The 22,804-nt window shown below is 37.1% G+C and overlaps 2 protein-coding genes and 3 long non-coding RNA genes across 5 annotated transcripts; 3 read left to right on the forward strand and 2 right to left on the reverse strand.

The window, feature by feature from the left end:
- The first annotated feature begins 1,919 nt into the window (after positions 1 to 1,919).
- On the forward strand, positions 1,920 to 4,080 carry LOC130742440 (conglutin alpha 3-like). The gene is made up of 4 exons (XM_057594549.1): positions 1,920 to 2,251; positions 2,430 to 2,617; positions 3,041 to 3,439; positions 3,550 to 4,080. The coding sequence occupies exons 1-4, from the start codon at positions 1,957 to 1,959 to the stop codon at positions 3,910 to 3,912; spliced, it is 1,245 nt and encodes a 414-aa protein (XP_057450532.1). The 5' UTR covers positions 1,920 to 1,956; the 3' UTR covers positions 3,913 to 4,080.
- Positions 4,081 to 5,821: 1,741 nt separating this feature from the next.
- LOC130742441 (uncharacterized) lies at positions 5,822 to 8,331 on the reverse strand. The gene is made up of 3 exons (XR_009021152.1): positions 8,215 to 8,331; positions 7,401 to 7,568; positions 5,822 to 6,495 (listed from the first exon to the last, which is right to left on the reverse strand). It is a non-coding gene; the product is annotated as an uncharacterized LOC130742441 (long non-coding RNA).
- A 412-nt stretch (positions 8,332 to 8,743) lies between these two features.
- On the forward strand, positions 8,744 to 10,834 carry LOC130744621 (protein MAINTENANCE OF MERISTEMS-like). Its single transcript, XM_057596792.1, has 2 exons — positions 8,744 to 10,187; positions 10,272 to 10,834. Exons 1-2 carry the CDS (start codon positions 9,221 to 9,223, stop codon positions 10,832 to 10,834), a joined length of 1,530 nt encoding a protein of 509 aa, XP_057452775.1. The 5' UTR covers positions 8,744 to 9,220.
- Positions 10,835 to 12,357: 1,523 nt separating this feature from the next.
- On the reverse strand, positions 12,358 to 13,270 carry LOC130745570 (uncharacterized). The gene is made up of 3 exons (XR_009021814.1): positions 12,912 to 13,270; positions 12,506 to 12,648; positions 12,358 to 12,389 (listed from the first exon to the last, which is right to left on the reverse strand). It is a non-coding gene; the product is annotated as an uncharacterized LOC130745570 (long non-coding RNA).
- A 6,766-nt stretch (positions 13,271 to 20,036) lies between these two features.
- LOC130742442 (uncharacterized) lies at positions 20,037 to 20,695 on the forward strand. Its single transcript, XR_009021153.1, has 2 exons — positions 20,037 to 20,341; positions 20,429 to 20,695. It is a non-coding gene; the product is annotated as an uncharacterized LOC130742442 (long non-coding RNA).
- The last annotated feature ends 2,109 nt before the right edge of the window (positions 20,696 to 22,804 follow it).

Consider the following 22,804-nt stretch of genomic DNA (forward strand, 5'->3'; position numbering starts at 1 on the left):
TTACTAAAATACGATATATTAAATTAGAGATTAATCCTTAAAAAAAAATAGAGATTAATAGTACAATTTTTGTTATTAATAAAAAGAATACTTTTGTTTGCTACCATTCCTTTGCTTTTTTATCCCAAGCACAACTAAAGTGGAATATGAACATGAGATGGCTAATGTGCACTGGCCACCGGATAATGTCAAATAACCATTAATGGGGGTTGGCTTTGGCTTAAGTCAATGACCTCGATGGCTCGATCAATTTATCTTCTTTCCTTTTCTTCACTATGCTTGACAAATCAAACACACCCACCAAATATGTGTTTTGAGTTAAATACTCTGATTAGATTAATGTTAGTGCAGAATTACTCTATATATATTTGAAATCTTAACTAGTCAATTCAAGAACTTGGCATATGTATGGTTGTCGACATGCAAGAAGTTACACAACTTGTGTTGTTTCATTTGGAACCAAGATGGAAATGTAGTTTTCTGTATACCTTATATAGAATGAAATGCATTTTTTCCCAGTATTTGTACATCTAGGATTTTCACACTTCTCGTACACACAATAAATTGTAAATTATTTGTTGACAAACGAAAGGTTACCTAATATACTAGTGTTTTTTACCCGCGCGTTGCACGGGAAATATGTCTATTGTATTTGATACATTAATTAATACTTTGATTATTAAAAATATATTAAACAACGAATGAAATAGAAAAGTCAGAATTGATGAGTAAAGTGGACATAAAGACTTCTCTTCTAAGCCCGATTGAGACCAAGAGGAACTCGTTTCACATTCTTTGTAAATATGAAGACGATAACACAACTTCCTCATTTTGGTCCCTACTCATAGCACCGTACCCCGGCCCACTTGAGACTTTGCTGCATTCGTGTTTAGCTTGAAGCCCGCAACGGGAGGAGGCTTCCAGCACCTTGACAAGTCAACATTGTTAGCCACCTTTGTGATCGCAACAAAACATTGTTAGAAGTCTCACATGGGCTAGATATAGAGCATATAGATAGCCCTTATAAGAGTAGTGTAAACCTCAACCCTTGAGTTAACTTTTGTGGTTGAGTATATGCCTCCCAATTTATAATATGATATCAGAGCCTTGTTGGAAAAATTGGTGATATTTCAAAAGTCACAAGTCTCACACTGCTTGTGCATTGAACTTTTCAAAGGTTTATATACCAAACCTCTCTTGTAGATGTCAAAGAGCATAATAAGAAGGACACTGTGTAATCCTAGGTTCTGTTCGTGCTGTAGCCGTATCACACACGGCCACCCGTTGTTGTTGATTAGCTAGAGATAGAGCTTAGCCTTTATAAGAGTAGTGCAAGGACTTTAAGCCCCTCAATTTTTTATTTTTTTTAGAAAGTGAAAAAGGCCCCCAAATTTTTTATTAAGTTAAAAAGCCCTCTAAAATTAAAGTTTGCTCTAGGCTGAATTAGGTAATAAGACCTACTTTAAAGTTTGCTTTAGGCCTTATTTAGCGTTGGGCCAGCCCTGATGCAAACCTCAACCCTTAAGCTAGTTTTTGTGGTTTAGTATAAGCCTCATAGTTTCTAACCTTACATTACCATTGCCGGAAACATGTGAAGCTCCCATAGCGCAATACCACGATACTACCCATGTCCGAATCAAACTTATTTTTAATTGTCAATATTTACTAAATAATTATGTATATTGACGGAGGGCTTTCCAGCTATGCGCTTAATTCGCCATTGGAAAATAAGTCGTGAAATGTATTTCCATCTTCAAATTATTAATTTATTTTGAAAAAAATGATTGATATGTACCCTATGGGTTAGGTGTAACCAAATTAACTAGCACTATCTAATTTTTGAACTAGTGATGATCTCACTTGCTAATGACACGACGTGTCCTTGATCTTCCCCCTATATAAATGACCACATCCTGAAGATTCTAGGCATCCATCATTCACACAAAAATATTTGCAATGGCAAAGCTTTTTCTTCTATGTTCTCTTTCCCTTTGCTCTCTACTCTTCATGAGGGCTTGCTACTGCTTAGCTATGCCTTACAGTCACATACCGTGCCAGCTCGACAACCTCACCACATTGGAACCTAATCACCACATTGTGTCCGAAGGTGGTGTGATTGAGACATGGAACACCACCCACCCCGAGCTACATTGTCTTGGTGTAGGTGCTGTCGTCAAGCGCACTATCAACCCCGCAAGCCTTCTCTTGCCATACTACACTAATTATCTTGAATTCCATTACATCATCCAAGGTCATCTATCACACATATTTACGAGTAATTGTACATAGTTATACAATTTGCGGTGACACAGACATACATAACTTCCTCAAAGGTGTATGTATGTCCAAAGGATGATCACCACAAATTATATGTCTTAATCATTTTTAATTGGAATGTCCATTCTAATATATATACATGTGTATTTCAGGTGAGGGAGTAGCCGGGAGTGTAGTTCCTGGTTGCGCAAATCGCATGATCATTCACTTCCGACGTGGTGATGTCATCGCAAGCTACCCTGGAGTACCTTTTTGGGCTTACAACAAAGGCAAGCAACAAGTTGTTGCCATCAGTGTTGGCTTCATCAACTCCGCAAATCAGCTTGGTGTTATCCCTAAAGTAAGCTAATTAACTCAATCACTAATTTAATTTCAGGCTAAATATGTTTTTTGTCACTACAAAATAATGAGTTATTGATTTTGATTCCTTTAAAATAATCCACAATTTTTGAAAATACATATGTTTGACTCTCTAGGACGGACTAAATCAGATTTTAAGGACTACAAAAATGATTTCAAGAACTGAAATCACTAAAAAAGTGGTCCTTTAGAATTACTTTTTCTTTAAATATCGTTTATTTTAGGGATACAAATTAAATATGTGTATTTCCAGAAATTGGGAATATATTTCAAAGTATTTTTTAGAGATCAAAATTAATAATTCTTTAGTTTTAGGGGCTAAAATAATACTTAACCATTTAATTTACATTCAAGTACTCATCAACATGGTCATAATTAAGAGTTTTCAATTAATGGATTGTAGAGATTCTATCTTGCTGGGAATAATACAGAAGAGAATTTCAACCTGGATCACAACGTGTTCAGCGGCTTGGACACAGGGTTATTAGAAGAAGTGCTAAACGTAAATGAAGACATTGTAAAAAAGATACAATCTGAAGATCCCAGGGGCCAAATCGTAAAAGTGCAAGGACAATTTACCAGCATTTCAAGTTCACACCAACCAATAACTACACAAGAAAGGAATAAGCAACAAAGTGGGTACCATGAAGCTTGCACCTTCAAGTTTCATGAGAACATTATTGATAACTCTTCATACACCCTCTATAATCCAAGAGCTGGTCGCTTATCTACTGTTGACAACTTCAACCTCCCGATCCTCCAACTATTAAAGTTGAGCGCCCGACATCTTGTCCTTTATAAGGTAACTTATAGAACAAGAAAAAAATAGTTCACAAGTTAAAAGAGTTTCCTTGAAAATTAAGAACATAGCATACAAAATATTTGTTAACATGAAATGTTTTATATGCACAGAATGGAATAGCTTCTCCGAGCTGGGATATGAACGGACATAGAGTGATGTACGTGATTAGAGGCCATGCAAAGGTTCAAGTGGTGAACTCCGAAGGCAACTCAGTATTTGAAGGTGAAGTCACAAAAGGACAAGTTTTGGTGATCCCTCAGTGCTTTGTGGCGACAAAACAAGCAGGAAGTGAGGGATTTGAGGCCATAGAGTTCGTCACGAATGAAAACTCCATGTTTGTGTCCCTCGTTGGGATGCATTCATTGCTGAGATCCATTCCTGTAGATGTTCTTGCCAATGCATACAGGCTTAACCCAAATGAAGTGAGCGCACTCATGTTCAACCAAACCGAGGGACCTCTAGTTAACTATTAGCCCCTTCAGATCCTATTAGGCTCATTATGGGAAGGGTACTAGAATAATGAAAATTGTAATGTTGTATGGCTCTAGCTAAATGTTACTTGCTTATGCTCAAGTAACATTGATCATTTAAATAAAACGTGACTTCAAAGAATTTTAATAAAGTGATATTGTATGGCACTAGCTAAATGCATGTTACTTGCTAGGTGTGTTTTTCTCTTTGATTATAACAAATTAAAGTAAGAAACTTCAAGCAGTACTTTTTTTTTTTTGGAAACAATCAAGCAATACTCTTGGACCTCAACCAATTTGATTTAAAATGAATATGAAGTAACAGAGACTTCAAATCTTCAGCATGCAACATTCATGCTATGGAAAAATTAGCCCCCCTGCTTTAACCAGTGGAGTGGACCTTTGAACAGAGCAACCGTGATAGTCTCAATCTTTACCTGATCCACCGCACTTTTTGGAACTTCAGGTGTAGCAGCAACCTGTTTTTTTTTTTTTTACAATGTTAATTACCTTCAATTCATCCTCATTCCAAAGGCACAACACAAGAAAGAGCCATTTTAGCTTCGGCATTCAACGCTAACTTTGGCACTTTAGCGTCAGTGAACACTGACGCAAACCTTTAAAAAACCCATTTAAATTTAGCATTGGAGAGACCAATGCGACTTAGCGTCGGATTAGGTAAACACTATAGTTATTGGCCAACATAGTTGCCACACCCACAAACAATTAGCGGCGGCTATGGGCCGACGCTACGTTCACCGGCCAACGTAGCATCGGGTACTACTAACGGGAATGCCACATGTGTGTGACTCGTTTCGTGGGCACGAAAGTTAGCTGACAAAAATGAACATTGATTTCTCCACCCCAACTTCATTATAAATCTCTCTTCCTCATTCTCCCCAAATATCTATTTTACTCTTTTACTCCATCTCACTGTTCCGCTACCCTGTGCCCTTGACCCTCCTTCGATGCCCCTTCCCCTCACCTTTCTCTGTCGTCCCTTTCCTTAACCTTCCTCTGATGCCCCTCTCCCTCACCCTCCTTCGCTACCGTCGCTCATCACCCCGTTGGCAATGCTTGATTACTAACGGTCAACTGACGACCAAAAAATTGTGAGTATTTATCTTGTCGATAATTTTTCTCGTCAATAACATATTCCACAATTTTTTGTCAATAACTTACCCATGCCTATTTACGTTGGCCATTACGAGCAACCTAAGCCGTGGGTAATTGATTTGTGAAGATGAAAAAGACGAAAACGATTACCATATTTTTTTAATCATACGTGAAATAAATATTATTCCTACTACCATAAGAAGAAGACCACTACCATATTTTACTAATTATACTTAAAATAAATATCATTTCACTCTCATGATGCAGGTTTTGGCTTTGTTGTCAGCAACATGAATGGAGAGATCCTTGCCACAACAACTTCTGTTATGGGGCCAGTGTTAACTCCAGTTCTATCTGAGGCATTATGTCTGAGATGGGCTATTGGAATGGCTAGAGATCTTGGTTTCCGTCATGTATGGTTTGATACTGATTGCTTGGTGTTGTTTGACTACTGGCGTCGATCGGATGAAGGGCGTTCACACCTCGGGACGGTTGTTCGTGATTGTCATTTACTTATTAGTTGTTTTGATGTTTTTCAATTTACTTTTGTTCGTAGAACATGAAACTGTGTAGCTGACGCTTTGGCTAGGCTAGCTTTTCGTTTTGGTTGTATCGTGTGGATTGAAGAAGCTCCTTTAGAGGTTTCCTCTCTTATCCAGGATGATGTAATTGCCTCTGTGGCTTCTTCTTAATTAAATGAATCCCAATTTTAAAAAATATATATCATTAGAAATGTAACTTGTTAATACACTAGTACCATAAGTCACACTTTTTAATATTTTTAATAAACCATATGTTTGTAATTATACTTAAAAATAAATATTATTGAAAATATAACTTGTTAATACGCTAATACAATAAGTCACACTTTTTTATATTTTTAATAAATATTTTGTTTACCACTAAGAAAAGGTGTCAACTGGAAGCAAATTGTATTGCCCAAGAACCAAGGGGGCCTCGGCGTGCGATCTACTAGGGAGTCCAATGTTTCCTTGTTGGGTAAGCTCGCTTGGAAACTAGGGAGCCGCATTTTCATCACCAAGTACCTCAAGGGCTCCTCCATTTTTTCCTATGAGCTTACTGGCTCTTCTTCGTATGTTTGGAAGGGTCTGGTTAAGGCTTTTTCTGTCTTGCGAGATGGCCTCTCCTTCGCTATCCATGATGGCTGCACCAGCTTCTGGTATAGTGATTGGACAGGATTGGGCAAACTCTGTGCTTTGGTCCCTTTTGTTCATATTAGCGACACCGCTCTAACCATCTCTGATGTTTGGGTGGAGGGCTCTTGGAACCTCTCCATGTTGTATACTGAGTTACCGGATCCCTACAAACCCACGATCACCTCCATGCAGGGCCCTTCACACGAAACCGTGGATGATTGCTGGGTGTGGAATTCGAACCCGGCGGGATATAGTTGCTCTGATGCTTATCAATGGCTGGTAGGTGTTGCCGGAGACCAACCCACCATCTTCCCTGGAGTATATTATATAGGAAAATATTATAAATAAAAAGGTCAAATTTTTTACAGTACGCATTTTATGATATTCACTGGAGTATATAGCTAGAGCAGAAATTGAATATTCAAACCTTCAAGGACTACCTTTTGAATAAGTTACTGTAAAATGTGTCTCTCTGAAAATTTTCACATTGATTTAAGTTGGCGTTTCCTTGTCTAATATGCAGAGAGATTGGACAGTATTTCGCGTTTTGAGTGTCTTAGGCTCAATGTCTTCAATAATTTCTTTGTTTGAGGAGCATATGTGCAAGAAAAGCAAAGAAAATGCAACAGGGATGGAGCTAAGGAAGTAAACATATATAATGGACAGCATTTATGCAGGGAAGCATTGTAGGATTGAGCTGTGATGTCAAATAACTATATCAATCTTAGGTATATTTTAAGATATAAACTCTATGTCCTACAAACCACAAGTCCATAACAGATAAATTAAGTAGCGTGCAACAATAGTAAATTAGAACTGTGACTTCATCAGTACTTGAAGTAGACTTCCCACATATGTGATACTGATTTCAGTGTAATTTTAGGCTTCTTTAATGTTCAGTAACAATTTTTGGAAGTTGAAAAGTGGGAACTACGGTCAACGTGTGCCATAAACAAAGTGGATATTGTAGAACAGGAAAAGTTAAATCACCCTTTGTACTAACCAGGGCCTCCTAACCACCCCAGGGGGTAGGGCGCAAGATCTCAGGTTTACTACCACAAAAAGCATAGCTTAAAACACTGCATCATTTGTTACATACATTATACAGTGACCGGGACAGTGTCATAAACAGGATGCAAGGGGTTTATACTTAAAACATGCATCAACTTCTAATCATTTTGCAGTCAATATTTAAATCAAAGGATTAAAATAGGATACCTTCATGAGTTTCTTGATGTATCTCAACTTCATATGTACTCAAATCCACATCCTCAGAAACTTCCATTCTGTCATTTTCATCATCTAATCGGGATTCCATGTGGCATTAGAAAGTAAGATGTCAGCAGACCACACAAATAGATGTAGCCTTGTAGTATACTATAGATCCTGTCCAGAAGAAACAGATTGATATCAATATGAAGCTAATAAATTTCTTTTTTAATAAAAGAATAAACTTTATTTTACTGAATAGAAACTAATAGTGACCATACTCAACTGTAAGTGATACAATTACAAACTCTCTAATTTTAAAATCTAAGATTTCCTGTCCTAATGTTTTTAAAATCTTCAAATGAGAACTCAGCTCACTAAGGAGTGGTGTGGTGTAGCATCAACAAGCTTCTGAAACCATCTGCAACTAATAAAGACAATCAATCTACAGAAAGTGATGATTTTTTTCTTTCAGCCCATTTTTATTCTAACTACATTTTACAATCAGACTCAGACATGAACTTCAAATCAAACTTTCACAAATGGGTATACTTCTAGTTCTAGCTAGTTAATCACATCACATGCTAAGGTAAAAATTCCTCAAAGTATTGAAAGTTACTGTATTATCCATCACGCAAATTCTTACCTAAATTGAACAAAAACCCCAAAATCATAGCTGCAAAGTTTACCATCAAGATACCATTGAGTTAAAGAACAAATTTTTAGAAAGAAAAAGAATATGAAATAGAAGAGTGTTTAATTGAATTCAAGATTCCATTGAGTGTGAAGAAGAGAAGAGAACAGTTTCAGTAAAGTAACAAACCGCTTCACAGAACGATTAGCGTGAGTGTGGTCCTCGCTGCAGTTTTGAGTTCGAGTTACTTACGTTTGTTTTCACTTTTCATACCCTGATTTGGATGTAAGAAGATGAAGCGGAGAAACTCATAACTAATAAAATTGTAAGGCTCGATCGGTATGATGGTAAAAGGGAGTTGGGTTTGGGGCCCCCTATGGGGCTCCGCGCCCCACTTAAAGTGGGGAAATTACGGAAAAACCCCCTTTACAAGAATACGGAATATTAAATTTCGTATTCAATACGGAATATAAAGTTCCGTATTATATTACTATGTAATCGACAGGGGTTTTTTCAAAACCCATTTCAGCGCTCCAAACCATTCCCAACCCTTGCTCTGCAATCTTCGAGACCGACGCTCTCCTTGCTTCAATCATCATCTGGACAGGGTACCATCGTCTCCATCATCAACCCCATTCTCCCCATTCATTGCATTGAACCTAGAGGTAAGTAAGTTTGGATTTCAACTTGAAATCACCATTTAACTTGAAATTATGGAATCTTTCAACCCTAGGATAGTCGATTTATGCTTAAGTAGATGTTAGGTTGGCTGAAATTGTATAAATTGGTCTTTGGGGCGAGTTCCAATCATGCAATGTCGTTAATGGAGTTCTGGTTCGATACGGAACATAATATTCCGTATTCAATATGAAACTTAATGTTCCGTATTGGATATGAAACTTAATGTTCCGTATTGGATATGAAACTTAATGTTCCGTATTTGGTGTCTGTTTAGAGTTATAAACTTAATTTATAAAATGTTTTTATAAAACTTAATATAATTAGCTTAGTTTATTTATAAAACCTAATCTAATTAGCTTAGTTAATTTATAAAATGTTTTTAATTTAGTTATAAACATCGTGAATTATTTAGTGATTTTATTTAGAGATTTAATTGAGAAATTTAGTAATTGAGCGAGTATAATTTATTCAGTGAATTTATTTAGAAAATGTTTGCTCTGAATATATAGTGAGAATGAAGAACAGAAAGAGGTCTCGAGCTAGTGAGGATGCGGGGCCTACAGAGGATAGACACCGGCTATTACATGCTTCTAGCCGGCGCGGCGATCATGCTGCGACCTCTCACGCGGTTGAGGCTTCAGCTCCAGCTCCAGTTGATTCTATGCAGTCGCCCATGGTAGAGGCTTCAGCTCCAGCTCCAGTTGAGCCTACTGATCGAGTTCCTACTCCGCCGTCTCCCATGGTTGAGGTACCTCGCCATGAGTCACCAGGCGAGGAGTCATCAGGCGAGTCGTCATCCGGCGATGAGTCATCCGACGAGGAGTCATCCGGCGAGGAGGGGTCATATGACGAGGATAGTATTCCTCCTCCTGATGTTGATGCTGATGTCGTGCCAGAGGCACAGGGTGGCGAGGAGGACCTGATCCAGAGGTTGCCGCCGTTTCCGGGGGGGCCTGTTGATCTGTCGCTTCTCACGCATTATGCTGATCACAAGGCTCCCTGGACGTGGCATGCACTCCTACGCACAGACGAGCGGTATGTGGACCGTCGACACTTGAGGGTGGCCACAGCTGGGGGGAAGGTTTGGAACCTTGCTTGTGATGGTGATTCAGACAGTCACAGGAGGGTTCGAGAGTTGATTGAGCAGACGGGCCTTCATCAGCTACCCTGGTGCAGCTACTCGGAGACAGATGCAGGCCTCATTTTGGCCCTTGTGGAGCGATGGCATGAGGAGACTAGTAGCTTCCACATGCCGTTTGGGGAGATGACCATCACCCTGGACGACGTGTCGGCTCTTCTCCATCTCCCAATGGGGTCGAGGTTCTATACGCCTGGGAGGGGGGAGAGGGACGAGTGTGCAGCGCTATGTGCTGAGTTGATGGGAGGATCTGTTGCTCGTTATCATGCTGAGTTTGATAAGAACAGGAGCCAGACTATTCGCTTTGGGGTCTTGCAGACCCTGTATGATGCTGCGTTGGAGGGTATGTCTTAATTATTACTTGATTAAATAGTATCTATTATTATTGTATTGTTATTAACTGTTAACTGAATTCATTTCATTGTAGAGCACCGATATGAGGACGCTGCACGGATTTGGCTGGTGAACCAGCTAGGCGCGACGCTCTTTGCTAGCAAGAGCGGTGGATACCACACGACCGTCTACTGGATAGGTATGTTGCAGGATCTCGGTCGAGTGTCCGAGTACGCGTGGGGCGCAATTGCGCTCGCTACGTTGTACGACCAGCTTGATCGAGCGTCCAGGAGGGGGACGGCCCAGATGGGAGGTTTCAGCTCACTCTTGCTAGGATGGGCCTACGAGTACCTTTCTGATCGCGTCATTATCCGGAGGGCGGATCCGGAGTACTCACAGGACCAGCCTAGGGCGCGGCGGTGGGTTATGTCCCGGGTCGGGCATGCAGGCCTCGATGAGAGGCGAGTCATGCTCGATGAGCTGACGGTGGATGACATTATATGGACCCCATTTGAGGACCATCGGGCTCATCGACCACGGGATCAGAGGGCCATGTATTCTGGCTACATCCGGACGCCATTTGGCCGTGTTGTTCGACGACATCTACCAGAGAGGGTTCTGCGCCAGTTTGGCTACATCCAGGATGTCCCTCGATGAGCTCATCGACGACATCTACCAGAGAGGGTTCATTCTTATATGTTCATCGTCGATGAGCTGCAGGCATTTGTTTGACACAAATCCTCTAATATTTGTGTAAAATGGGAACATGAAAATGTGATCAATTCTGTGAATACTGCGCTCAAACGATGCTAATATTTCAGTATGTCGATTACATGTCAAACTATGCGACGCATCCCAAGAAGTGGCTAGGTCACCCTTGCAATCCCGCAACATCTTCTTCAAACTGGCATGTGCACCCTCAGCCCTGCAAACAACAAACAGATATCTTATTAACTCTCCAATGTAAACAATCTATCAAATGAAAAACATATAACAAGGCATAAATTAAGCTCATATAATTTTTGTACCTGTTACTTGTTGTTGTTCCAAAGTGCATCACATGATTTGTCCATGCCTTGGCAAATTTTTCCTTGTGGACCAACCATGTAGTAGAACAATAGGAGGTAAAGTTGCTGTATTTGTCCTTGCACATATTAAACAATTGCATCCATTGAACTTCAAATTCTTCAACTGTTGCAGCATCCACCACCTCTCCCCACTTCCCCATAACCAATTCAGCAAAATCATCTGTACCAACATAGAGTTTGCACTTTGCCAAAACACACTTGTTGATGTGCCACAAGCATAATAAATGGCTGGTGTTGGGAAGGCTTTGCTTAGCAGCACTCAATAAGGCAAGATCCCTGTCAGTAACAATCACCTTAGGCAACATGGCTTGATCAGCTAATAGAGACTTCATACACTCCAGTGCCCAAACGTAGTCATCTGTGCCCTCATTAACAATGTAGCAAAAGGCTATGGAGTATGTCTTATCTGTGGAAGTCAGTCCAACAATCTCAAGCAATGGAATTTTATATTTGTTTGTCTTGTATGTGCAATCCATAATCACTACATATGGAAATGTGTTGAACAGTTTGATAGCATTTGGATGAGCCCAAAATACATCCCTAATGACTTCCGATCCAGGCTCATGTCTTTCAAAGTGGACGTACTTGTCACCGTCCAACTTCTTCAACAAGTGTTGCATTTCTGTCAATGACCCGCGGAGGGATTTTCTTAACCTCTTGCAAGCACCATAAATCTGAGATATGGTAGTCAAGTTTAAAGGATTGTTTTCCTTCAAAGTCAACAGCATCTTTCTCGGTGGAACCCAACTCTTTGACATTTTTTCCACTTGCTCCTTCTCTTCGGAATTTAGACGACCAACAAAATTGTGGCCAAGTAGTGACCTAGCTGGTTCATGGTTGTGTGTACCTTCCATCACCTTTAGCCGCCAATCTCTATCTATGCCATTTTTCATAGGTCGTCCTTTTAGTCTAAAAGGACATTCTGTCTTTTGTGTTCTCGTTCCTTCAACAAGGTCAGGGTCTCTGTAGGGAACATACTTACCATGCTTCTCGCACCCCAACATGACATAAGCTTTTCTGCTTCCATTCCCACCGCTATCTGACTTTGTGATCAACACAACATATCCATTTTCAATCGCAATTCCATGAACTCAATTGATAAGATCATCACGGGTAGGGAAAATCTGTTCAATGATGCATACCCAACACACAAACAAGGCATAAACAAGGGTGATCAAGACATAATAAGAATTGATATATTACACTTTCAAAACAATGCAAAAATCTGTTCAAAGAATACCTGATCAGTTGTAAATAAATGCGAGACATCTATACTTATACACGGGGGTACAAATGCTGGTGGTGGCACCTCTTCAGGTTGAGCATTGTTCAATCCAACTTCAATCAATTGGGATTCATGAAATAAAAATGATTCTGTCATCCCTGGAAGAGAATACGGAACTTTATTATCCATATTGCATACGGAACTTTATAATTCGTATTTAATACGGAAATTTATAATTCGTATTGAATACGGTATATTAATTTTCGTATAGACTCCGAAACTTTATATTCCGTATTTTAACACATCTCAGAATTCAGAAAATCATCATTCTAACTACTTAATCTACTTAATCTAACTACTTAATCTAACAACTTCAACTACTTAAACTAACAACATACAACAAACAACTAACAACACTTACCTCAAATGCTATCTTTTTGCATCCAATGGTGGAGAGCTTGCCAATGAAGGAGTTGGTGGTGGTGGTAGGAAGAATGGAAGTGAGGATGAAAGTGAGGTAGGAGAGGGTGAGAGAGAGGGTGGTCTGGAGGCATTGAGGGGGTTAAGGGGGCTGGTGAGGGGTTGGTGACGGAGGAGTAATGGTGGAGGGGTTGGTGGAGGGAGGAGTAATGGTGGAAAAGGTGATGACTGTCAGAGTTATAATACGGAATTTTAACTTCCGTATTCTATTTTATAGAATACGGAAGTTTAAGTTCCGTAGGGCATTTATGGGTTAAAAAAAAAGAGGTGGGGCGCGGAGCCCCATAGGGGGGGCCCCAAACCCAACTCCCATGGTAAAAGTTTATTGACACTCAAGTAGTTTATACTTATAGATTTTTTTTGATAATTAATACATTATAGATTTATTCATTGTTTGAGACTCATATTGTATTATATAAGCTTATACATCAATCCCCCCTTATACATTAAAATGATGAATTATTTAATCCACCCTATAGATGGTGGATAAGACATGATAAGAGTGTGATGTATAAACTACTTGAATATATTTAATCAACCACCACCACCACCGTTGTCACCACTACCACCACTATTGCCGCCACCAATACCACCATCATTGATACCGCCATTATTATCGTCACTACTACCACCGCCGCCACCACTGCTGTCACCGCCCTCATCCACCGCTATCGCCACCTCCACCACTACGGCCACTGCCGCTGCCAGCACCACCATTGTCGCCGCCACCACCACCACGCTCCTCCACTGCCACCATCGTTCATACTGTCATCGTTATCTTCACTACCACCATCACCACCCACCACAACCACCACCACTGCCGCCACCACCTTTATCGCTACCATCCTCCACCATCACCACTACTACCACTATCGCCGCCGCCATCATCCACCACCACTGCCACCATCATCACCTTAAAATACCACCACTAATGTCGCCACCAAATTATACAGTGTATGACCAAACGATGTATAGTATAAAAACTTTATCAAGACTTATCATATCAGTCGTATACTATACAACATACCAAACGAGTCCTAAGTCCTAATAGTATTAGGTCTGATAGGGTTAGGTTTGATAAATTTTTAATATTATACAGCATTTGGTCATAAATTGTATAACTTGTGATTTTGTTTAAATTAATATAAACATATGTTTCGTGAAATATTGAATAATGATATATATATATATATATATATAATAAAAATGAAGATGATGTTAGTGGGTGGCAAAGATGGCGGTGATGACCGAGGTGGTTTTGAAAATGGCGGTGTCGGTGATGGAGAGTAGTGATTGTGGTGGTGACTATAGAGATGGCAGTGGTAATGCTTAGTGGTTAGGGTAGCAGCGGTGGTGGTGTTCGAAGGGATGGTGATGATGGTGGTGGCGGTGACAATGGTGGAGGGAGGTGGTGGTGGTGATGGTGAAGGGTTGTGGTGGCGGTAGTGGCAGTGGTGGTGGCGGCGGCGGAGGTGGTGTTGGAAGTGATGCTGATGATGGTGGTGGTGGTAGCAGTGGAGGGAGGTGGTTGTGGCGGTAGTGGTGGTGGTGGGTCATTGCGGTCTGTAGCGGTGGCGGCAATGACAATGATAGTTGAGGTAGTGATGGTGGTGTTGGTGGCAGTGGCGATAGCAATGACGACAACGATAGTGGCGGCGACAGCGGTGGTGACGATAGCGGCGGCGGAGGTTGTTGTGGAGGCGGCAGTGGTGGTGGTGATGGTGATGGTGGTGGTGAGCGGTGATGGAAAGTGGTGATAGCAATGGTGGAGGGTGGTGTGGTGGCAATAGTGGAGGGTTGTGGTGGTGGCTTATACATTACACGCTTATCATGTCTTATCCATCATCTATAGGGTGAATTAAATAATCCTTCATTTTAATGTATAAGAAATTATTGATGTTAAGCTTATACAATACAAGTTGACACCAAACATTAGATAAGTCCATAATGTATTGTATAAGCTTATACTATCATGTCTAATACAGCGTGTCAAACGAGCCCTAAAATTATTTTTCTATCGGTATCGAATGTAACTTATGAAAAATATTGTTATATAAAAATAGTAGAAATAAATTATGACGGTTTGAGGGCTTCAACCCTCCACACTATCAAAAAAAAATTATAATTGATGGATTTAATTATGAAATATCATGATGAAAAGTTAACTAATGGTCTAATAACCATTTAAAAATCACATTTTTTAAAAAAAAAATTCATATGATTTAAGTTTTAATTTTGATTCAACATTAGATATAGTGATCAGGATTTAATGTTTTAATTTTGATTCAATATTAGATATAATGATCATGATTTACTTCTATCTATCTATCTATCTTCTATCTATCTATATCTATCTATCTATCTATCTATCTATACTATATATAAAGGAAGAGTTTTTGCAACCTTTGGAGTAAAACTGTAATTCAATACTTTAATACACATGGGTGGAAATTTTTCCATGGTCATATACGTAAATTTGTGAGTAATTCAATATGAAATCAATCTTGGCCATTCATTGCTTCTAATCCTAACCGTTGATCATTTTCTTATGAAACCCTTTGTACAACCTTTACATATTCTTAGCCGTTTTATTTGTTTCTTTTGTAACTCCTGATTATGGATTATGGTTACAAAATCACCAAGAGTTTCTTCCTTCTTCTCCTATATATAAAACATTTTTCCATTTTCCTTTCAACTTATTTTCATCTCTCTCATTTTGACCTTCAGCATCTCCATTCATGTGCAGGTTATATCACTTCGATTTGAATTCTCCAACAACATCATTCCAGCACAAGAAGATCTTCCATCAGGTTAGAAAATTTTCTTTTGCTTTTCTTCTCCAACAGTCACTTCTTCTTCATCACTTTTCATTCTCAAGTATTGACGTTTTTCTCCATCATCTTCCATTCGGTAAGAGCTCTTCTTTTTTCGCCTTATTTATCCTTTGATTTATTTGTTCTGATTTCTCCATTTCTTCTTCTTCAGATTTTGTTCTCATGCTACGATCTTTTTTTTCTCATTCGTTCTTCTCATTCTTCATCTCCCACTCCTGTAAGATTCAGTCTTTATTCGCAATATGCACGTTGTTATCGCTTATTCAATAGATGAAAGTTACAAATTTTATTTTACTTATGTCATTTATGCATGTTTTGTTCTTTGTTGTTGATTATCAATATTATTATCTGTTTGTAACTTCTATTTCATTTCAAAAATATTTTTTCTTCATAAACTATTAAGGTCATCTCCTTGATTATTTCTCTAATTGTGTTTCATTATTTTTCTTGCACAATTTTATGATGTTTGATTCCATTTCTTTGATAGTTTAATCTTCAACCAATGTAAGTTTCTTGTTTTTTTTTTTAATTTTGATTAATTTATTATCAACTTAGTTGACCAAATGATAATATTTTCTTCTAATCCGGTATAATGAAGCCTCTTTTTCTCTTTTATATTTCATTGATTTAGTTTCAATTTGTTTCTTTTTTCAGATTTTCCCATTGTTGTTTTTCATTCTTCCAATGCTACATCTTGAAAACATGTAAGTTTCTTGCATTTTTCGTAATTTATTATGAACTTAGTTATATATAAAGGGAGAGTTTGTGCAGCCTTGGGGGCAAACCTGTCATTCAATAATTAATTCCAAAAACTGTGAAAGATGAGCATTGATATTTTAGTAAAAATGCATTTTATTTCACTTAGATTGAATCTCAGCCGTTGATTCACAAGGATTTGAGTTTTTAATTGCATCATATTCACTCTTTCATTCCATTACATTTGAAACCTCAGTCACCTTTATTTTATTTTACAACTTGGTGTGGTGTTGTCATCTTCATCGTCTACCTTAAGTTTCATTCAATTTATGTCATTTTTAGGTGATATCTACACTATGAATGTGGTCACTAATTTTACATTATTTTTTCAGTTTTCGGTTTTGTTTTTCCCTCTTATTCCTTTTATCTATCAACTCTATTTGGAGAGTTTTTTTTTGTTTTTTTTTTCTATTGAAAGTAAATCATTGAATTAAAAAAAAAAGTTTCATATAGTTGTTTTTACCTATGAGGTTTTGAGTAATTAATTATAAATATTATTTTATATGGAATTACTTTGAAGTTTGAACCATTTCGATATTCAACAGACTTTAAATCTCAGTCGTTCGATATTCCCCTTGAACATCCTCCATCAATGTTAGTATATAATTTTCTACTATTAAGATCAAAATTATTTTAAATGAATTTATTATTATTTAATTTATATGAGTTATAGAATGTCTTAGGTCAACATTAATATCAAATATGATATTAGTTATGAATTTCATAAGACGCATATCATTAGTTTAGATTTGTTGAAGTATTAATCAATTAATATTTAATATTAATAATAAACCTTAAAAGTTAAAGGTCACTAAATAAAAAAAACTCCCATATCCCTTCCTCTTGAACTTCCTTCATCAATGTCATTCTATAGACTTCTACTATGAATTGAAATAAATAAATTTATTATTATTTATTTCATATGAGTTATGAAATTCAAAAACATATTTATATATTGAGAAGTTTAGTAACCTCGAGGGTAAAATAGTCAATCAATAAACAATGTTTCATATATTTATTTTTATCTATGAGCATTTAAGTAGTTATGCGTATTATTTCATATGTGATTTTTCAAAACCGTTCAATATACAACAGACTTTTAATCTCAGCCGTTCGATATTCCCCTTCAATTTCCTCCATCAATGTTAGTATATAAGTTTCTACTATTAAGCTCAAAATTATTTTAAATGAATTTATCATTATTTAATTTATTAGTTATGGAATGTCATAGGTCAAAATTAATATTAAATATGATATTAGTTATGAATTCTATAAGACACATATTATTAGTTTAGGTTTGTTGAAGAGTTTAGGTTTGTTGAAGTATTAATCAACTAATAATTAATATTAATAATAAACCTTAAAAGTTAAAGGTCACTCAATAAAAAAAAACTCCACTATCACTTCCTCTTGAACTTCCTTCATCAATGTCATTCTAAACATCTACTATTAATTGAAAATTACTTTAAATCAATTTATTATTATATATTTTATATGAGTTATGAAATTCAAAAAAGTATGCTTAATACTAAATAAGATCTTATCAAAAAGAAAAAAAAGACTATCACTAACCCTTTTCTCTACAACTATATAAATTAATAAGTGTTAATACTCATTCAACATGTGCACGTCACATAAGTTTTGTTGAAGCATTTGCTTTTGTTTTTTCAAAGGCTCAAGCTTCAAGACATTTTTCCAGGTACATTATCCAACGGCTAACTATTTATGTGCTAACCTAGAATGTTAACATGTGTTATAACATGCTTTTTATTTCATGAATGATCTTCAACTTGATTTCATCATCTAAAATTGAAACACCTAAAGAATTATTTTCTCATTGATTTGCTCAACTTTTTTTTTATGTAGGATGACTCAAACAGTTCGTATGTTCCATGTGTGGGAAACAAGAGATTTCAAAACACCTGGAATTGTTAATAGTATTGAAGTGCTCTTAATCGTTGAAAATGTATTCAATTTCTTTGTTATCCCCACTTTCATGGTACCTAATTCCAACTATTTGTTGTTATCATAGCAAAGTGAATTTTTAAAATTGTAGTTTTTCAAATGCCACAGTTTAGTGACACACTATGTGCAAGACAAGTTTATGCGATTCAGAATTTTATGGTTCAAGCACCTGCTAGAAAATATAGAGTCACAAAGCACAAATACATGATTACTAGAATGAGCATCTCAAGAATTAAAGAAGCTACAAGTAACACTATTCCTAAAGTAAAATATAATTTTGTACAATTTAATATAGTTGATATCATAACATGTGATGCAAAAAGAAAAGGAAAACCATCTCTATCTCTTTACTTCCTTCATCAATGTTAGTCTTATAACTTTCTACTATTAACCTCAAAATTATTTTAAATGAATTTATTATTATTTAATTCATTTGAGTTATGGAATGTCATTGGACAAAATTAATATTAAATATGATATCACAAAAAAAATATATATAGGGAATTTCATAAGACAAGTTTAGATTTATTGAAATATTAATCAGCTAATAATTAATATAAATAAAAAAACTTAAAAGTTAAGGTCATTCAATAAAAAAAGTCCCCTAACTCTTCCTCTTGATCTTCCTTTATTATTGTCATTCTATGAACTTATACTATTAAGGGTTAAGCGTCATATTGGTCTTTGTCTTTGTGTCGCCGTCTGATCTAGGTCCCTCGCCGGAAAATTTATTTTAAATGGTCCTCATCTTTGAAATATTTTTGGAGCAGATCCTCGCCTGAGCTCCGAGCTCCGACGAGTGCTGATTTGGAACGCTGACTAGGAGAAGTGAGGTGACATGGATTAAAAATAAAATAAAAAATAAAACAAAAATAACATATCAGATTAATTACCCAATTAATTAAAATTAACCTAAATTAATTCACTAACCCTAATCTAATTAACTAACCCTAATCTAATTAACAAATTCTAACTACCCCAAATCCCCCAAATCACATACCCTAAAATAACCCAGAAACACAACCTCAGATCTTCTTCCTCCTCCATCCCCCAACTCATCTTCTCCTTCATCTTCTTCAGACTCAGAAATACAAGCCTCCTTCATTCTTCTTCAATGGCTCCATGTCTCGAAAATGAAGTTAAGATCGAGAGGGAGGAAGAAAGATTAACCCGCAAGAGAGTAGAGGCAGAGTGCTGCGACTGCTAGCGGTGACAGCACGACGGTGCGGCGATGGATCCGGGCTTCGCAAGAGGGAGCAGCGCTGGAACCGGCAAGGAAAGGCAGCGGTGGTGCTGGTCTCGGGAAAGGAGGAGGAGCATGACGGTGCCTTGCCACAGATCAGAAGGAGCGTGGTGGTGGCGCGCTGGAACCAGAGAAGCGTGGTGGTGGCGATTAGGAAGGAGAAAAGGTGGTGGTGCGGCCAGGAAGGGCAAGGAGGTGGAGGAGGCGGCGCAACCATGGGGTGGGGTTTATGTTGAGGGTGGGGGTGGATGGGTTCGATTCTGGGTTAGTGGGTTTGATTTGGAAATCTAGATTCTGGTCATGCTCTGCTCTTCCTTCTTCCTCTCCTGCAAGTTCTGAGGTTTCTGTTGGGGGTGGGGGTACGGGTGAAGGTGAGGTTGCAGGTGGGTGGGTGTTGGGGTTGAGGAGTGCGGGTTGCAACGGGTTGGTGTTTGAGGGAGGGTGAGGTTGAAGGTGGTGGGTGTTGGGGTTGCAGGTGGAAGGTAGACGATGATGATGATACTGCTTAGGCAGCTACTGATTCCCTGTTTCTGCCCTGTTTGTGAACTGTTCTTGTTGTTTGGCCTGATGATGGTAGAAGATAATGATGATCCTTCATTTTTTTTTTGTTGTTTGGCCTGATGCACCTTGCTTATGCCCTGTTTCTGTAATGTTTTGCAGAAAATTAATGGAAGATTATGGCTTTTTGTTAGGAGGAGAAGAGTTGTGCTGGAAAGAGAGAGGAAGCATGAAGATTTTTTATTTGATTCAGATGAGAGATGAACATGAGTTTGGTTTTGATGAAGATGATTTAGGGTTAATTTGGGGGAAGTTGATTTTGTTAATTAATTTTTGGGTTAGATTTGTTAATTAGTTTTATTTTTTTAATTAAATTAAAATTTCTGATGTGTATTTTATTTTATTACATTATTATTATTTTTAATTCCACATCACCTCGTTAAACACAGTCAGCATGCCATTTAAGCACTCGCCGGAGCTCCGCCCTCCGGCGAGGATCCGCTCCAAAAAAATTTCAAAGATGAGGACCAAATGCAATAAATTTTCCGACGAGGGACCTAGATTAGACGACGACACAAAGACAGGGACCAATATGACGCTTAACCCTACTATTAACTTCAAATTATTATAAATAAATTTATTATTATTATTTCATGAGTTATAAACCTCGAAAAGACAAACTTAATATTAAATAAGATCTTACCGAAAAATACCACTTCTATTTGTAAAGTACAATAAAAATGTTATATCAAAAGAATAAATCCAAAACATCAATTAGATAAACAAGGACAAACAACACAAATAAAAAAGACAAGTACACTCATAAGAAAATTTACGACAAACAAAAAACAATTTTAAAAACATAAATTAATTAACACTTCGAAAAAAAACCTAATTATCACAAAAAAAATATTGTTTTTTCTCTTTTCATATGAATAAATAATTTTAAAAAAACATAAAAAACACAATACAAAATAATAAAGAATGTCCCCGTGCGTTGCACGGGTAAAAAGTACTAGTTATTCTCTTATAACAATACATTTCCCTCTTTTTCTACCTCTACTTATATCATTATAATAGCTATATTTGACATGCTTAACTTATAAGTTAGCTGAAAACTTTAAACTAATTGAAAGCTGAAAACTGATAGGTGAAAAACTACCTAAAAGCATCAACATTGATAAGAATTTGGGAGTTGCTCTCTAACACTCTTCATATCAATAGTTGCTCTCACCATTGAAAGTTGTTGATTGCTCCATCGCGGCTTTTCAGAGTTGCTGCAGAGACCAACTCAAAGTTGTTAAAAAAGGGATCAAATATTAATATTATAATTTGGTTAGAGTTGTAATATTATATTTATTTACACATCAATACTTAATATAATATTAAAATATTTATGTAATAAAATATTAAAATAATAATGATGACAAAAGTTTTGAGAAGCGGAAGAAGATAAGGGGGTATAGAATGTATTCAGTGGTGGTTGGGCGCATTTCAGACATTAACATTTTCATATCACATTCTTTCTTATCCATTATCAACGTCAAACCACGTTTTTTTTATAGGGTTGGTTGTTAGTAAATTAGTATAAATTATCTCCCTTCAGGGTTTGAATCCTGACTTTTCACCTACAAATACAATTACCCTTAATTCAATCATGTAAGCTACCCATCTCACCCGACCTCAAATCATATGTGAGCTTTGTCCAAACTCTACCATGGCTTGGTTGTTGAAACAAATAAAATTGAATTTTTAAAATTATATATATATATATATATTTTAGTGTAAGCAAAATTATATATATATATATATTTATATTACAGTTTACCCTTACGGAAGTTTGATTTATTTACCACTAAATCAAGATCATGCTAATTTTATAAAAGGATAATGATATAGAGCACGAGAATGTAAGTGTGATAGAAGCACACGAGGCAGTTAAACCGTCAGAAATGTGTAAGGCTTGGTTTTTTTTTTTTCTGACACCGAAAATTAATGGCAATTTTAAATCGTCAGAAATGTGTAAGGCTTGCGTTTTTTTTCTGGTACCGCAAATTAGTAGCGGTGTAAAACCGTCACTAACTGTTGCTCGTGCACCAATCCGTCGGGCCAAATAGGCCTGTTGTTTATAAAATTACTAGAGTACGATATATTAAATTATTAATAGTGTAATTTTTGTATTATTAAAAAAATACTTTTAATTTGTTTGCTACCATTCCTTTGCTTTTTTATCCCAAGCACAACTAAAGTCGAATATGAACATGAGATGGCTAATGTGCACTGGCCACCGGATAATGTCAAATAACCATTAATGGGGGTTCGCTTTGGCTTAAGTCAATGACCTCGATGGCTCGATCAATTTTTCTTCTTTCCTTTTCTTCACTATGCTTGACAAATCAAACACACCCACCAAATATGTGTTTTGAGTTAAATACCCTGATTAGATTAATGTTAGTGCAGAATTACTCTATATATATTTGAAATCTTAACTAGTCAATTCAAGAACTTGGCATATGTATGGTTGTCCACATGCAAGAA

The sequence above is a fragment of the Lotus japonicus genome, chromosome 3 (genome assembly GCF_012489685.1).
Source record: "Lotus japonicus ecotype B-129 chromosome 3, LjGifu_v1.2".
NCBI classification, from domain to species: Eukaryota; Viridiplantae; Streptophyta; class Magnoliopsida; order Fabales; family Fabaceae; genus Lotus; species Lotus japonicus.